The sequence below is a fragment of the Sinocyclocheilus anshuiensis genome, unplaced genomic scaffold (assembly GCF_001515605.1).
Source record: "Sinocyclocheilus anshuiensis isolate Anshui unplaced genomic scaffold, SAMN03320099.WGS_v1.1 scaffold1781, whole genome shotgun sequence".
NCBI lineage: Eukaryota > Metazoa > Chordata > Actinopteri > Cypriniformes > Cyprinidae > Sinocyclocheilus > Sinocyclocheilus anshuiensis.
In genome coordinates, this window is record NW_015538017.1 from 69461 (window position 1) to 87643 (window position 18183).

The 18183-nt window shown below is 40.5% G+C and overlaps 2 protein-coding genes across 3 annotated transcripts in view; one reads left to right on the top strand and one right to left on the bottom strand.

The window, feature by feature from the left end:
- Positions 1 to 48: 48 nt before the first annotated feature.
- On the bottom strand, positions 49 to 2942 carry LOC107678472 (putative nuclease HARBI1). The gene is made up of 3 exons (XM_016473751.1): positions 2715 to 2942; positions 1865 to 2627; positions 49 to 894 (listed from the first exon to the last, which is right to left on the bottom strand). Exons 2-3 carry the CDS (start codon positions 2616 to 2618, stop codon positions 464 to 466), a joined length of 1185 nt encoding a protein of 394 aa, XP_016329237.1. The 5' UTR covers positions 2619 to 2627; positions 2715 to 2942; the 3' UTR covers positions 49 to 463.
- Positions 2943 to 3936: 994 nt separating this feature from the next.
- Positions 3937 to 18183, top strand: part of LOC107678482 (2,3-dehydroadipyl-CoA hydratase-like) — a 25730-nt gene continuing 11483 nt past the window's right edge. The window contains exons 1-4 of one of the 2 annotated variants that reach the window (XM_016473760.1): positions 3937 to 4204; positions 4901 to 5071; positions 6642 to 6739; positions 12169 to 12313. In XM_016473760.1, coding sequence (XP_016329246.1) covers positions 4066 to 4204; positions 4901 to 5071; positions 6642 to 6739; positions 12169 to 12313 — 553 coding nt within the window. In that variant the 5' untranslated portion in view covers positions 3937 to 4065. The remainder of the gene's footprint in view (positions 4205 to 4900; positions 5072 to 6641; positions 6740 to 12168; positions 12314 to 18183) is intronic. The other variant, XM_016473769.1, reaches the window with a different exon arrangement.

Genomic DNA, 18183 nt, shown 5'->3' on the forward strand with positions numbered 1-18183 from the left:
ATTTGTAAATAAATAACTTAAAAAAAAAAAAAAAAAAAAGTACCGGCTATTAACATCTTTTATTAACATCTGGACATGGTACCATGGTAATACATGTGTTCAACTCTTTTGGTGTATATATAAATATGATAATCATTCACTATTTTGCTGTATTTGAAAGCACTATGGTATTAACAGCTGATAGCATCACTGAGACATGGTACCACTCCAATACCATTTCTTATAACAGACTTGTATTATTAAGAGAGTGCCATTTAAAGTCTTTCATAGATATTTTGTTTTTATTCACATCACTTGTTGACAAATATTACTGTATTAGCATTAACTTATTTTGATCAATTATTGATTAATTGAATAAACTATGTGAAGAATCAACTGGCATTGGCATGCATTTGTCTGTGTTCATTTCAATAATAGTATTCAGTACATGGTTTAACCTCTAATGGTTTCTGGCTTTTTGCAATCACAACTGTTCTTTTACATATCTGGTCACATCTTGGCCTTCATCTTCTGCAATATTAAAAAACGTTTCTATCATTTCATCTTTAGTGTCTTCCATGTAGTCAAATGGCTGCTCTGCTATTATGTTCACCACCTCAGATGGTGGGTGGAGTGGCTCTGCGCTAAAATCTAAGGGTAACGGTACGGAGAACTTCTTGCAGATGTTGTGCAGGACACAGCAGGCTTTGATGGTACATTCCACTGACTCAGGTGACTGAATGGATCCAATGTCACGCAGGCACTGGAAACGGCTTTTCAAACTGCCAAAGACCTGTTGTGCACGGCCGTGTAGCTGAGCATGTGCTTTGTTAAATCGCAGGGCTGCGTTGCTTTTGATACGAAAAGCCTCGGCAGGTGTCAACACATGTCCACAACCATGCAGACTTCTGCTACCTGTGGGACACAAAGACAAAAAGAGGCAACTGAAACACACTACATTTCCTGACTGGAGTTTATTTTAAATCATGATTTTATTCATTTTACAGCATAGTATTGCAGGTCAGTTATGTTTATTATTCAGAAGTGTCTGATAGTTGAATTCCATAACTGACCCACAAGAAGTATTACAGGAAGCAATGTAGTAAACAACGTAATATAAAAAAAATGAACATTATGGTCAATATATTTTATTTAAAAGGATTTAACTAATTAATTAACTAATAATAGAGCACATTACAATGTCTCATGCTAACTAAGAAAACAGCATTTATCTGATCAGAAATACAGGAAAAAAAATATCATATTGTGAAATATTACAATTTAAAATACCTATTTTCTATTTGAATTTAAAATGTCATTTTTTTTTCTCTGATGACAAAGCTGAATTTTCAGAAGCCATTACTCCAGTCTTCAGTGTCAGAAATCAATCTAATATGCTGATTTGCTGCTCAATAAAAATGTATTATTATTATCAATGTTCAAAACGGTTGTGCTGCTTAATATATATATATATATTTATTTTTTTATTTTTTTTTAATGAATATAAAGTTAAAAATAACACTTTAACAATTATCAATTTTAACTTGACAGAAGTTACTTTATATAAATAGAAAGCACATTAAATGCACGCAAAGTGTCTACTTTAATGTTTCAAATAACTTTTGTGAAAATAAATGGTCAATATATGGGTGAAATAATGCTCCATCTTCATTCAGGGTAACAAATATATTTATGTAAAAATTAAACACTTGTTCTGACCTGTACTTATTCAAATATATAAAAGAAAAAGTGATCACATTACATGTGATTATATTTTAAATGATTTAGAACTTTTTGTTGACTTCACTCCTCAGAAAAATAATCAGGACACATAATTCTAATGCAAGGGGAAGTTTTATTACGCTTGCTTCTCAATGGTTCTTACCAATAACCCACGTATGACCGTGTTGAAATATGCTGAACTGTCTGCCAATGTCTGAATTTTCCCAAACAGTGTGTTCAGGAGTTCCTCCGGGACAGCACTGCTCCAGACTCAACAGATTCCCGTCCACGTCGAATATTACCTGCATCATGACTGAATGATAACCCAGGGTGTTCATATACATGAGCTCCTCCCCGACCGGAGGGCTCACCTTCAGGTGCAGATACCCCAGCACTCCCACCACATGCGGGATGCCGCTCAAGTTCTTAAAGGCTTGTGCGGCACCCATGCGGTCGTTGTAACTGTTTGGGAAAGTGATGAAATCGGGACTCATTTCTGATAAGAGTTTGGTAATGGTCTTCACCGCCTCGCCCGCTGCTGTCTGGCCTATTCCCTGCCGAACTGTGCTTGTACTGGGCAGAGACCCTTGTGCGTAGTAGGCAAGCGTGGCCAGAACGTTGGCTTCCGCGGAGGTCAGGCTGTGACTGGGCGCAAACACGTCTTTCTTTAAACGGGCCTGGATGAAATCGACGACGAACCGCAAACACTGTCGATTGAGATGTAAAGTCTGAGAAATAAAGCGATCGTCCAGTTCGTCCAGGACACTGTGAGTCTCGGAGGCGGAGATGGGCTCACTGATGCTGGATTGTTTGTCTTGAGCTATGTTGCTGATGCTGGGTGCTGATGATGTGTTACACACTCCGTTTGTGAATAAATCATCCTGAACAGCAAACCACAGCGCTCCAGCTAAAGACATTACGAGCAGCTGAAGAAAAAGAATAGCCTGTAAATATATTCCTTTCGGTTATATTTGTTTAAAAAATATATGCATTCATTTGACCGTCTGGCTTACAGTGGTGGGACAGCAAACTACCAGTGAACTGGACGATAAACCTCACATACAAGAATCTTCAGAGTCCACGAAAAATCCAGTATAACGACCAGGCATTCCTTAACCCAGCTCTTCTGCATAATGTCAATATATACATCTGAACGCCAGCCAATGTAATTAAAAACCTACATTTTAAATGCAAAACAAGAAATTACTTCGAAACATCTTCTTCTTCTTCTTCTTGTTTTATGGCGGGTGGCATCCAACGTTAAGGTGCATTACCGCCACCTACTATACTGGAGTGTGGACCAGAGTGACTAACAAAACTTTATAAAAAAATAAGTTATACTTTATATTCTATTTATTAACCCAGTTTTCCTCAAGAATACAATTAAATAATTATAATGTCCTGTTTGACCGAATTACTGCGAAACATTCTTCTTCTTCTTGTTTTATGGCGAATAACTCCTTAGGAGCATTATCGCCACCTACTGTACTGGATGTTAAGTAAACTTTCATAGGTGATTACTTCGAAACATGCCTGAGTTGACGTGTTTAAACATCCGGGTCATGGGGTTTTCATTTCATAATAAAAGTCCTAATAGCTGCGAAATGCAAATGAAGAAAATACAGTACAACAAAATAAACCCAAAATAGATTTATTACCGAGACCGACGTCAATTTTTTGAAGCTTTATTACAAATGATTTACTTTGGCAAACTATTAGTTTCAGTCACACATTTGCATACAGAGTAGACAGCTTCATTTTTGTTGTTGTTTTATTATTAAAATGCATTTTGAATAATGTGTTAACATTGCGTTTATTCGTGTGTTTATAGAAAATACAAGAAATTATATTTTGTGTAATAAAACCTGGCCTTTTTTAAAGGTAGATTTTACACTTGGTTAAAATATTTGGTTAAGCCAGGCAGATATGAGAGTTTGTATATAATATATGAATTTATTTGTAAACAAAATGTTTCTCTAATTTGTAGATATGTTTAGCATATTTTTGTTTTCTAGGAAAGAAGTGGAATTCTATTTGGATCCAATGCGAGGTCTATCATTTACTGTTTGGAAACTTTTGGTGTCATTTATTAAGGGTTAGAATAGAGGGCGTGAGTGTTGCTATACACGAGTTTGCAATTTATTAGCGTTTTCTGGGTGGTTTTTACCAAAGACTATAGAATACTCTTGCAAGAGTAATAAAGGGACTTTGATTTTTACTTTGGTATCCCGAACCACTGATTGTTATGTCGTTTTATGTCAACGTAAAACAGTGAAGTTTGACACAATCTACCACTGTAAATTAAGCAAAACAAAACAAAACAAAACAACAGATTAAAGGCAACGCATTAATCATTTCCCCTAAATGATGGCTTTAACTTTAAGAAGAATATCAGTTAATAATGGCTTTAGGAGGGCAATTCACCACGTGACTTTAAACTCGGTGAAAGGGCAAAGATTTTACAGCAACATGTCAAAAGAAGAAAGAAAAGGCGCTGACCCAGGTAAGTTTTTCTGTGAACTATAAGTTGGACTTCAGAAACGGGTGAAGCCTTTTATCGTAGTTTATTTTCGACAGAAATCCAGTTTTACACATAATGTCAGCGTTCACAGTGTGTGTATATGGTTAGAAACGACGTCGCACACATCCAGTGTAGGTGTGAGACTTTGTCATATTTATTAATTATAATATTAATTACAAGAAACATTTATTATTATAACATTTATTGGTGAGCATAAGAGACTTCTTTCAAAAACATATAATAATAACAATACAATATAATAATACTAATAATAATAACATTAATAATAAATGTTTTTGAGCAACAAAAACATTTATTAGACTGATTTCTGAAGGCTCATGTGACACTAAAGACAGGAGTAATCACTTCTGCAAATTCAGCTTTGCCATCACAGGAATAAATTACATTTTAAAAATATATGAAAATAAAAAAAACAGTTATTTTACATTGTAATACTATTTCTCAATATTGCTGTTTTTACTGTATTTTTTATCAAATAAATTCATCCTAAGTGTGCATAAGAAACTTAATTCAGTAATTCAATTATTCCAAACTTTCCCAAAAAGCATTTGGACAAACAAAACAAATAAATAAATAAATAAATAAATAAAAATTATCTATTATATTGTACCTGTCAACAGATTAATTCAATGTTCATGCATTTCCTGATTGTGGAAGGTGCAGGTGGGACAGTGATTTCAGAGAGAAGGGGTACGGTGATGGTTATTGGGATTAACCGTCCTGAAGCACGTAATGCAGTAAATCAAGAGACTGCTCAGAGATTGACCAAGGAGCTGTCAGCCTTTGACCAGGACAACAGCCTTAATGTGGCAGTGCTTTATGGAGTCGGTAAGTTTACTTACACACTACTATTGAAGTGAACTTTGGTGCACTTTGATGGTTAGTGAAAATAATAAATGTCATCTGATTGAGCGGTAAAGCAAATAAATAGTTTATACATGCACTATCCCCCCCCCCATTAAATATATACTTGGTTATGTCTAAAGCTTAATAAAATTTTCTTCAAATTTGCCTACATTCTAAAAGCTGTTAAATATTTGACTAAGTGGGCAGCACATGGCTACAAGAGTCCTGTGTTGTGTCAAAGCCTGTAATGACAATATTACCACATTGAAAACAATTATCCCAGGCCATCAAATTGCACACCATCATTAGAAATAATTTGTTCAACCTGGATCAACCATCTCTGCTCAAATTTCCTAAATCACCTTTATCATGGTCAAATGAGAGGTTTTGCTCTCTCTCACACTCTAAACCTGGAGCTCAGCCAGAGGACTGTCTGCAGGTGAACTGAGCACAGTAGATAACATTACATAGACCGCAACATAAAGAATGTGTGATGACAGTAATTGCTTAAGCTTTGAGGAGGTGAATGAGTGCCAGAGGTAATGATGGCCACATAAGAACTCCCTTATTTCACCAGAACAGAAAGTTTAAAATTACTCTTGTAATTAGTATGTATTCCCATCCCTTGTGAAAAAGAAGTGTGCTTAATTGTGGTAAACATGCATTTGTAGTGTACCTTTAAAGTATATAAAAAAACTGTAATATATATAATATTAATTTTGATAAAATTAAATAAAGACCACTTAATGTATTTAAAGAGAGAACACTTTAATAACTATTTTTCTTTACACACTTAAGTACACAAAAGTGCACTTTGTAGTAATGTCAAATCAAAAGTTCTACTTTAAAATGAATTTTAAATCATTGTTTTAATAATCTTTTGTTGTGCTTTACAGAAGTACACTTATTTTTAATGTGTTGACTAACATAAGCACATGGAAAGTACTTGTTTATAATTTTAACTGTAGTGTAATTTTGCATAATTTACTTTTGTTACTTTAGTAAATCCATGTAACATCTTTAACAATTAAAGATTAAAATAAAGGTGTACCGTAAAGTTAATAGATTTTTAATGTATTAAATTGCAACTTCATCATTACAAATTAAAACAATATTTAAGTACAGGTTTCATTAGAAATTACATTAAAGTATATTTTAGTTAAATGCCTGTAATACATTTGGCATTACACTGTATAAAAAATAACTTTTCTGTTTGAATATTTTTGAAAATGTAATTTTAATTTCCTGTGATCGCAAAGCTAAATTTTAAACAGGCATTACTCCAGTCTTCAGTGTCACATGATCCTTCAGAAATCATTCTTATATGCTGATTTCTGAAGGTTCAGATATTTTGAAGAATGTATGCTGCTTCCCCATTGACTTCCATACCATTTTTTTTCTCCATACTACGTAAGTTAATGGGGACCAGCAACTGTTTGGTTACCCACATTCTTCAAAAATCTTCTTTTATGTTCAACAGAGGAAAGAAACTCATACAGGTTTGTAACAACATGTTGCCTTCTCAGTTAAATAATCGAGTTGTTTGTTTCAGGAGGGAATTTCTGTGCTGGTTTTGATCTGAAGGAGTTGGCCCAGAGCTCTGGTTCTCTCAAACTGGAGGAAGATGTCTCCTGTTGTCCTAGTCCCATGGTACGGAGTGGTCCTTCTTAGATGCAGTATTGCACAGTAATACTAGAGGAGTCATTTAATACATTACTTTTAAGTCTTCTATAATGTTATAAACATTTCTTGTGCCAAAAATAGTTTTCATGACCATTTCCCACCAGTTCTATGACCCTTCATGCATTAACAGAAACATTAAGAGCCATTAATTCAAATTAAAATGTCTACCAAAATATTCATAATGAAGCAAACATTGCAGTCATTGCAACCATTTTTTCCCCTTTGCATTGCGAAAAAGGCTGGCCAGCCAAAAAGATTTGTGCTTTTGTGCTGTTACATAAAACGTCTCCAGGTTACGTATGTAACCATGGTTCCCCAAAGGGAACGAGACGCTGCATCGAAACGCTTTGGGAACGCCCCCGGCGAGACCACGTTCTGAAGCATGTATGAAATCAGTCCACTAGAGAAGCAAGACGTCATGAGCGGGGTGACGTGAGCAACCAGGAAGTATAAAAGCGCATCCGGCCAACGCACATGTTAGCTTCTGCGGAAGCGAGCGACTGCAGTGATGCAGGGAGTATGGCAGAAAGACGCAGCGTCTCGTTCCCTTCGGGGAACCATGGTTACATACGTAACCTGGAGATGTTCTCCTTCAGGAACTTGAGCTGCGTCGAAACGTTTTTGGAATACCCACTGCACCATATGAGCAAATCCCTGTCAAGTGTGTATCTGGTGAGCACATCAAGACGAGCTTGGGACCCTGGAGTAGATGTCAGGTCCAAATTGTAAAACGGACAAATGTGTGTGGAGAGGACCAGCCCGCTGCAGCACAAATATCTTGAAGGGCCACGCCCACTGATAAGGCCTTGGAGGCAGCCATACTCCTAGTCGAGTGCGCTCTGACCCCGACGGGTTACTGGAGGCCAGAGGACTCGTAGGCCAGTGTGATGGTCTCAACCACCCACCTACTCATAGTTTGCTTGGTCGCTGGAGCCCCTTTCTTAGGTGGACCAAGCAAACAAATAACTGATCTGCCTTACGCCATTGGGCAGCTCTGTGACCGTAAGCGTGCTCGCACTGGACAAAGCAAATTGAGTCTTTCCTGGCCTGCTTTCTGGAAGGGAGGAGGACAAAAAGGCTTGCAGTACTACAGGACCCGGCGAAGAAGTGGGCACCTTAGGGACATACCCGGGTCTCGGGTAAAGGAATGCCCTAACCATGCCTGGGGCAAACTCCAGGCACAATACAGCGAGTGCCTGAAGATCCCCTATACTCTTCAGCGAGGATATGGCAAGTAAGAAGATCGTCTTCAGCGTGAGGAGCTTGTCAGAGATATCTTCAATGGGTTTGAAAGGAACACTGCACAAGCCTCCAGAACCACCACCAGGTCCCATAAGGGCACCTTGGTGTGCTGTACTAGCTTTAGCCTCCGAGTGCCACAGAGGAAACGTGTAACTAACGGGTGTCTTCCCAATGACTGACCATCTAGAAGGGTGTGGTAAGCAGCTATGGCCACCACGTATACCTTCATAGTGGAGGGAGATAACCCTGCAGAGAAGTGCTCCTTCAGAAACTCCAGAACTGTACCAACTGGGCTGTTAACTGGGTCATGCAGTCGCTGTCCGCACCAAGAAGTGAAAAGTTTCCACTTCAAGGCATACAGTTTCCTCGTAGCAGGAGCTCTGGGCTCTGACCCCCCCCCTTCCAAATACACACACACACACTGACCTGCACCGGTCACTTTGTGCAATCCAGCATTGTACTGCAAACTACCTCTCTGACAGTTTAATTAAAGACTGTTCTCTGAGCTCTTTATCACTTTAACAGACTGATAAGCTCTTTTGCACTACACTCGTTATATCTTCACAGTTGTTTATATCACTGGTTTGCACTATAACTGCCATGTGCCTTATGCCACTTTTTCTATCTTTCTTTTTTTTTTACACAATGTCCTTATTTGTATATTGTATAGGTTGTACCGCAGGGGCCATGCCCACAGTTTCCATAACTCCGGGCGGGGGTGAAGGATGGTGCCCCACGCCTGAGAGAGGAGATCCCTCCTGATCGGAATCTCCAGCGGAGAGCCGTTGAGGAGTGACACAAGGGGCTACTAACAGAAGATGGACCCCGTCCCGACATACTCCAGAACTCCCGGGAGCAGAGCGATCGGGGGAAAAGCTTACAGATGGTTCCTCGGCCACGTCTGCACCATGGTGTCCAGCCCAAGTTGATCTGGATGCATGAGGGAGAACCAGAGTGGACAGTGTGTCGTTTCCTGCGACACAAATATATCCACTTCCGCCTGGCCGAACTCCCTCCATAGGAGCTCCACCACCTCTGGGTGGAGCCTCCATTCCCCGGGCCTCAGCCCCTGTCTAGACAGGATGTCTGCTTCCTGATTGAGGTGCCCAGGGATGTAGACTGCTCTGATTGAGAGGAGCTTTCCCTGAGCCCACAGGAGGATCTGGTGCGCTAGCCTGTAAAGTGCATGACCACTCATGACCACTCCCCAGCCTGTGAGGGAGGTGTCCGTCGTTAGCGATAAGGAGCCCCCAATATTGGGCCTTGAGACAGGAACCAAGGTTTCTTTCACATGTCTAAGGCACGTAAGCATCGCGGCGTGTCCTTGATCATGCAAAGCGGATTCCCCCTTGGGGAAAACCCCTTGGTCCTGAGCCACTACTGCAAGGATCTCATGTACAGCAGGCCAAAAGGTATCACATTGGACGCAGCTGCCATCAGACCTAACAGTCTCTGAAACTGTTTGACAGTGAGCGACTGGCCTTCTCTCACTCCCCTTATGGCTGTAAGAATTGCTTCAGTACGGAGACAACTGTGCCTGCATCGTTATCGAATTCCACACCACACACAGATAAGTGGTCCTCTGAAGTGGAGAAAGCACACTTTTCTTGGCGTTGAGCCGTAACCCCAGCTCTTTCATATGGGCGAGGACGACATCTCGATGCCGAGCTGCCAACTGCTCCGATTGAGCTAGTTTCAACCCATCATCGATGTAGTTGAGTATGCGGATGTCCTGGAGTCGCAGCGGAGCCAGAGCAGCATCCACACACTTGGTGAAAGCGCGGGGTGAGAGTGACAGGCCAAACGGAACAACTCGTCTATCTTGACAAACCAGTCCTCGGACCTGATTTGAGACACGATCTGTTTGATAGTGAGCATCTTGAACCGAAACCGTTTGATAGCGCGGTTCAAAATACGTAGATCTATGATTGGACGCAACCCTCCATCCTTCTTCAGAACGATGAAGTAACGGTTGTAGAACCCTCACTCTCTCGAGAGACAAGGGACACGTTCTAAGGCCTCCTTTCTCAAGAGAGTGTCTACTTCCTGTTCCAATACCAGAGCCTGCTTGGGGCCTACTAATGTAGGAATGATCCCATTGAAGTGAGGTGGTAGAGAACCGAACTGAATTCTGTAACCTCTCTCTACAGTATGCAGGACCAATTTGGCATTTGGCAGAAGTTTCCACACTGTCAGAAAGTCTACTAAGGGAAACAGTCTCTCGAGACTGGCCTCTGGTGTCGTTAGAGGAGCCACTTCGGTGCCCTGGAGCAGATGACTGGCAGGGAACGACCGACCTGACTGCTCTAGCGCCCTCACTTGAAGGGGCGAGCTTTCCTGTGCTGTACCATCGCCGGGCGGCAGCTGAGCCCTGAGCCCTGAAGCACCGGGGGTGGGAGGGGTATCAGTAAAACTCCCTGAGGGCACTGAGGAGGATCAGGCACCGTATACCGAGCTGTGTACCTCTCCTCTCCAGGGTGGGCTGACCTCGGGGTCCTGATGATGGAATTGTCAGGGCCGCTTGTCCGAGGTCCTCTTCGACAGAATAACGGTCCGCAGATCCGCTTTCTGTTTAGAAGAGCCCGACCGAGAGCGCCGCCCTGCCCCCTGCTCTCTCTGCGATGGGGTACGGGTCGAAACGTTCTGTTTCTGGGTCTGGCGATATAAGGAGAGGAACGGCTGGGATTGCTCCCGCTCAGCAGTCCCAAAGACCTAGGAGAGGCGCTGGAGGAAAGCGCTGGAATGCCACCTCCTGATTCTTTGCCTCCTGAAACCTCTCGACGACGGGAGAAGCTCACAATCATGTACAGTAGACCGTATCTACTGAAGAGGCCAGAAGGCAATAGCGGGGCATCCAGCAGGAAGAATCTATCCTTATCTTGTAGCTCAGACAGATTCAACCACAGGTGCCGCTCCGTGGCCACCAATGCTGCCATTGAACGGCCAATGGCTCTGGCCGTTTCTTTGATGGCCCGAAGCGACAGGTCTGTGGCCCGACGTAGTTCGGCGACTACGTCGGATTCTTCTTCCTCCCTTTTATCCAGGTCTTTTAGCAGGTCGGCCTGGTACGCCTGCAACACCATCATAGTGTGCAGACACGCACCGGCCTGACCTGCTGCCGTATAAGCTTTCTCAACCTGGCTGGATGTCAGCCTTACTGGCCTGATGGGAAGCTTCGGGGCCTTCAGGGACAATGCTGAGGACGGGGAGAGATAGCCCCATATCCCTTCTCATTCAGCCCCGAGATGTCAGAGTAATTTGACACAGTGGGGCTGAAGAGTCGGGACAAATATGGTTTCTCCCACGATCTCGATACCTCAGCATGGAGATCAGGGAAAAACGGAAGGCCCCGTCGTGAAGGCTGTGATTTTGATCTTAGGAAACACTTGTCCAATTGGCTTTTGGGAAGAGCGTCCTGTTTCTCGGCTGGCCACTCAATATTTAATTTGGCTACAGCGCAAGTCACAACCTTCACGAGCTCCTCATATGCAAGGGACTGTGGTGATGAGTCCACAGTCTCCTCCGTGTCGACGCTCATCACATCAACCTCCTCAGAGGAAGACAGATGAAGCGTTTGGCTCTCTCTCCGGGTGGAAGAGCCGTAGATCTAGCGGGTGAAGACCGAGATAAGGACGAGCCCGTCTCGGATCCCTTCGCTAAATCCACTTGCGACCCTCACGATAACAGCTCGGCAACAGCGGGGCCGGACCCAGCAGGATTGCGAACCTGGCCACTTTCATCGAAGACGGCCAGGCAGGAGCGGAGCACACAGAGCGGGAGAAGCTCACAATCATGAAAGTCAGCCTTCTCGAGAGCTGACCGTGCATGCTCCGCTCCCAAACAGACGACGCACAAATTTTTATTTGTAAATGAGCTTTGTTGTTATTGATCATCTTCTTTGCATGTGAAATGAGTAACATATACCACATAAGCGAATTGGTACAAACCATTGACAACTATCAACAGTAGAGCAAACTGTGAAGCTCATGCGATCTACCACATGATACAGTTGGATGATATACCCACTAGTAAAGATTAAGTCACTTTCAGTGTACATGTTCTGCATAATGGACATCTGACACTCATGTTTGCAGACCTACAGCTTGGTTCACAGGGTAGAACAGCGATATACTGATGTGTGTTGTTTGCTGTAGGGTCCGTCTCGTATGAGGCTCTCAAAACCAGTGATCGCAGCAGTCAGTGGGTACGCTGTGGCTGGGGGTCTTGAGCTGGCCCTGCTGGCTGACCTGAGGGTGGTCGAAGAGAGCTCCATCATGGGTGTATTCTGCCGCAGATTTGGTAGGTATTGTTTTCGCTTTTATTGTACTTAGATGTGTTATTTTGCTTAAAGTTGAGGTAGGAGTTAGTGATGTCCGGTTCGCGAACGAATCGTTCTATTTAACCAGATCTTCTTTGTGAACCGGTTGAACCAGTTCACCAAATAGAAACTGAATCGTTTGAAACGGTTCGCGTCTCTAGTACGCATTAATCCACAAATTACTTAAATTATTCGGTGTACAAACGTGTCTGACACTCCCTCTGATGCGAAATAAACCAATATCCCGAGTTATTCAGTTACTCCAACAGTACATTGACTGAACTGCTGTGAAAAGAGAACCGATGATGGGATGAGCACGAGCAGAGCAGCTGATAGACTGAGCATGAGTGCAGCGAACGTACACGCCCACTGCTAGTGGTTCTCGTTATTGAGTCAAGAACCGGTTGCATCGGTTTTCGGATCACCGGTACACTGAACCGAGAACCGTTTCTTTCGGACACGTCCGATTTGGGTACCGATGAGCTGATGATACTGCGCATGCGTGATTCAGCGTGAAGCTACCGAACAGTACATGATTGCCTACCAGGGCCGGATTTACCTCTTTTTGTGACATAGGCAAAACAAATTTTTGGGCCCCCCTTCCCTATTAATATAATAGGCCTAATATTACCACCCAAGCTAACAAAAATATTTCTTAACCAGTGGAAACCGTTTACAGTGTTTACTATCGCAATAAGCGCTTGCGTTGAATGTAGTTCTTAATTTGTTTGAGAACTGAGAAAGACCATCCCATTAATAGGTGCGGTGATGTGGCCACATAACCACTTCGGGAGTGCATTATTTCTCTAGTAATTTTAACGGCCTGGAGACACAATCACACATCAATTGTTCAGATGATTTGTTTCAAGAAATTTGACATGTTTCTGTCCTGAAATCTCATGTGTGTTGAACTAGATTATTTTTTACGCACCTCATCCCAAACCTTCCGTTGCAAATTCCAAAACGTCATTTTAGAGCTAATAACAGAGGCTTTAGCCATTGATATGCAGGCTAACGAAGTTATTAATGCAGTCTAACACAGTTAATAGCGAGAGAAAGCAAAAGAGAGAGAGGGAGAGAGAGATTAAGTGCATGTGAATACGTGCGTCTGTGTGTCTCTCAGCAGTATTCAGCAGCAGTGTCTACTAATAGCGAATCTTTAAGTTGAACTGCTTCAAGAACCTCGCTACTGAGAAATGTCATGTATAGCTTTCAGCTGTGAAACTATTTTATTGATAAATTCGCGGGGCAGCCGCAGCTCTGACAACGAGTTTCTGTTCACGTCTCCGCGTGTGTGCGCGAGTGTGTGTCTGTACTTTGTGTGCGTCTGTGGGAGAGAACGGGAGAAAGAAAGCGTGATTGCCGTACATAAAAAAAGGTTGAAGACATGGAAATAGTTTGTCATTTTTACCCTATTGTTTGCAATATTTATTTGCTCAATGTTTTCTGGGGTTTTGGTTCTTTTACTGTTGTACAAAAATATTATATTTCTCTTCATTGTGTTTGGACCCCCCTGGACGAGCGAGCATAGGCATGTGCCTATAATGCCTATGCGTAAATCCGGCCCTGTTGCCTACTATGACTGACACAGCACGTCTGAACCGAACTGGTTCTTTTGGACAACTCATTCTGTGCTAATGTTATGAGCTTGAGTAAACCGAGGACTTGAATGAAGGGCAATCTGGCGAAATATACGTTTATTTAATAACAAATAAATCGCATGGATTATGTATAGTAAGTGGATTATGGTTTCTGCGCTGATGACAACTAATTTATTCACTTTATATCTTCAAGACTTAAATCCTCATGCACATCACTGCCTGTACCTGTATTTGGCTGCTTAGTTGCAAAACGTAATTGTAAACTTTTCAGATCATGATTATGTTTTAACTGACTGAAGTTATGATTACTGGCTTTATATATTTGAATGTGTATTTTTATCCCGGCCCGGGACGATAGACTTGATATCATTACGTCATCGCGAATGACGTCATTACGTTAGGGTGTAAAAGAACCGATGAACCGGTTTTTTGAACCGGTTCATTGAAACGAACTGTCCGAAAGAACCGGTTCGCGGAGAAGAACCAGACTTCCCATCACTAGTAGGAGTTGTTTGTTTGTTTGTTCATACCTACAACTCTTTGTAGAAGGGGTTTGTGTTTGGGAATTTTTTCTTCTAAAAAAAATCTTGAAGAAAATCCTGATATTAATATAGAATTACTTGTTGTTTAGGTAACAATGTTGTTTGAAACAACACCGATATATATGGTAACATCTAAAACAGTTAAATGTACATAAAAACTACAATTTGAATAACTTTATCACATACATTTTTTTGACAAAAACAAAACATTTTATAAAATCATAAACCTCACATGATAATATAACATACAGTGTTATATTTGGTCTGAACAAAAGCAGTGAGTGAAAATGCATATTAACTCTTGCTTAGTAATAAATGTTTACTACAGTGGTAGACAATGACTTCTTTAACCCCCAAAATCAGCATAACCAAACACAGTAGATAAATGGTACAGCGCGTCAAAATTCAGGGCTGTTGCCAGGAATAACCAGGTGGCAGTGAGACAAGAGATGCTTACACACATACAGTACATGTACACACGTCACACATGCAAGATTGTCAAGCATGAGAAAAACAAATGGAACAATATAAATCCGCCAAAATATTCACTTAGATTAGTTAAGTGAAAGCATGTTGCCAAATAACATGTACCTCCAGCATACTTTCTCTATGCCAAAAAATGTGAGAATATATCTTTTAAATGCTTCAAACTTAAAAAAAATTGCTTTGCGTGAGAAAACAGAGAAATATACAGTTAAAATTTGTTGTTTTTCATTTGATTTAGTTATGCTAGTTTTGCATCAAAAACAACATGATTTTTGGTAATCAAGATCTGGCAGCAACAGCACAGTTTTCTGGTTGGGCGAGCAATTCATGGACAGCTTTTCTTGCGCATGAAATCACCCACATGACAATAAACAATGAGAAATTGGAGCAGTAATGATGATTCATAGCAGTTGAGTGTAGGTGCCAAAGCGGTTGTGGATACACTTACCCGAATCCCTCCATAACGTACATATTTGCAGAAAATTGCCATTTGGCAAATAAATACTTTACAGACAGTTACATATGTAATTATGTAAGCTTTATGTTACACTTCAAATGACAAGGGAATTTATACTATTGTTAGTATTGATTAGCTAGTCCTTTAGCTCATTCTCTCAAATGGTTTGGTTATGCAGAACATTCACAGCTTATATGGACTGCATGCCCCTGGATTACCATATTCATGTACTATGATATTACCACATTGTACAGTGTTACTTGCAGGATTCTAAAAATGGCTGTATTATGAGTAATAAAATAAAATGTATCAATTTCAATCCAAACATAGTAAATTAAATCCTGCAATGCTAAACTATTGTAGACAGGCTTTGCAGTACGTAGAAAGAGAAGAGAAATTTGATGCAGTTTAATTCTGCGTGTACTAGTTTCTCTATGCTACAGATATGACCACAGTGTATATAAATATGCCAGCAGTGCTATAATTTACTGCCAGGAACTGATTTTTCCAGCTGCTCGTTTAAAACATAGAGGCATCATCATGACCCTCTCTCTTTCATTAAACCAAGCATCCGGGCATTGCCCACATGTGCCTGTGGACCCGTTCCTCAGACTGTCTGCCTCTACTGTACTTGCGCCACCCAGGAAGACGTGACGCCTGCTGTCTTTAAGTCTTCACCAGCATTCTACAGTAATGATTAGTAAAATTGTTTGTGAAATGAAAAAAAATTGTGGTGCTTGCTAAGAAAATTGTCTGCATTACTATTGTTTTTGTTTAGGAATTTGATGATCAAACCTATAACCCTTAAAAAACTGGCATGTAACTTTACATGCACTACTTGTGAGGCTTGAATGATACCTCAAATCATGTTTTGGTGAGGTATGCTATTACTTTTCTTATTAGACTTATAATTATCACATGGACGAAAAAATTATCAAAATCACATATACTCACTTACAAGGATGAACACAATCCATATAGAGAGCAGAATACAGTATATATTACTGAGAGTTAGACTCTTTTGAATTTGGCCTTTAAAGTTACCACCTACAATAACCTAGAAACTGCGTAGTAACATTCTAAAAAAATCGAAACCGCTTAGTAACCACATAGCAAGTCCCTGGTAACTACGCACAACACCATAACAATGGCATGCCAGAATTACTGCAGTCACAAGATTCTGACTTGCAAAAAGCATTTACATCCTTGTAGAACTTGTAATTACAACTCTGACATTACAGTTACATTACAGTTTCATATATCACTTTACCAAATTATTTCAAATATTCTTACAGTGTATAACAGCAAATGAGCCAAAACCCACAAATACAATGACTGAGCAAACATTGACAAACAATGACAATCAAAAGGATAAAAATTACAAACACTTTCCACAATTTTCCCACTAAATTACTCTGTCTCTGGTAATCTCTCTCTTGTTTTGGAATTAGCAACAGGTTTAGGATGAGATGTGTAAGAAAATAGTTCCTAAACAAAAGAGCATTTTAATGACAAAAACCTGACAAATGACTTGGGCTTCTTTTAACCAACTATAGTTTCATCAAACGCTAATAAAAGTTTCAATAAGAGTAAATGAAACCCTACTTACAATCAATGCAACATCTTTAATTTGAACCATTTCACATTCTTAAAGCTGCAGTCCATAACTTTTTTTGGTTAAAAATGACCCGAAATCAATATTTGAGCAAGTACATAACCAGCCAGTATTCGAAACTATCGCCTTTACATGTATCATTTTGATGGTGGATTGTAATCCAGAAAGGATTATGTGTTTATGAAACACATGTGAATGAAATTAAATTATATTGCAGTTTTAAATGTGCTTCTGATTACTGATAGCCTGGGACTACAAAATATTTGTATTTTAAAGACAACCAGTTCGAAGGGAGCATAATTTGCTTTTTGGGTTAAAATAATTTCTTAATATGAAATTTGAATAGTATGACAATTAGAGATTAGACTGTACAGACATTGAAATCTACACGCTAATACACACTATACTCATAGTCACGCAATGCTGATGTTGCTAACATTAATAATTTGAGAATAAAGTATAAATAACAATAATAATTATTTGCATGGTTTGATGTGATATGAGCTAACCCATCTTTAGATTAAATCACCATTGGTAGCGTGATTTATTGTAATGCTTTTTTCCTCAGTTGGTCAGAAAAAACATGGCAGACTTGTTACTTACTTGTTCAGATGACAATATACGGTGAAACTTCTTATTTGTGTCATGTATTCCAAGACGTAGGCTAGAATCTGTGATTGCGAAGTACAGTAAATATCCACACCGGTGCGGTGACTGACTGCCACACATACTCCTCAAAACATTAGATTCATCCGCGCTGGAGCCGTGCCGACGCACAACCCAGGCAAGAAAGATAATTCCGCAAACAGCTGCAATTGCAGGTTTTCAAACAGAGATGGCGACAAAGAGGCAAAACTTACGGATTGCGGCTTTAATGATTTATCTTTATTGCTTGTAAAATAGTAATGAATCTTTCTTGATTTTCTGTTTGTAGAACACTTGCTATCTTGGGAGCAGGGCTGATGGGTGCTGGCATTGCTCAAGTGTCTGTAGATAAAGGCATTCACACCATTCTTAAGGACACTACACTGGAGGGACTCAGTCGTGGAGAGCAGCAAGTCTATAAAGGGTGAGTATTAAAGGGATAGTTCACACAAAAATGAAAATTCTGTCATTAATTACTCACCCTCATGTTGTTCCAAACCCGTAA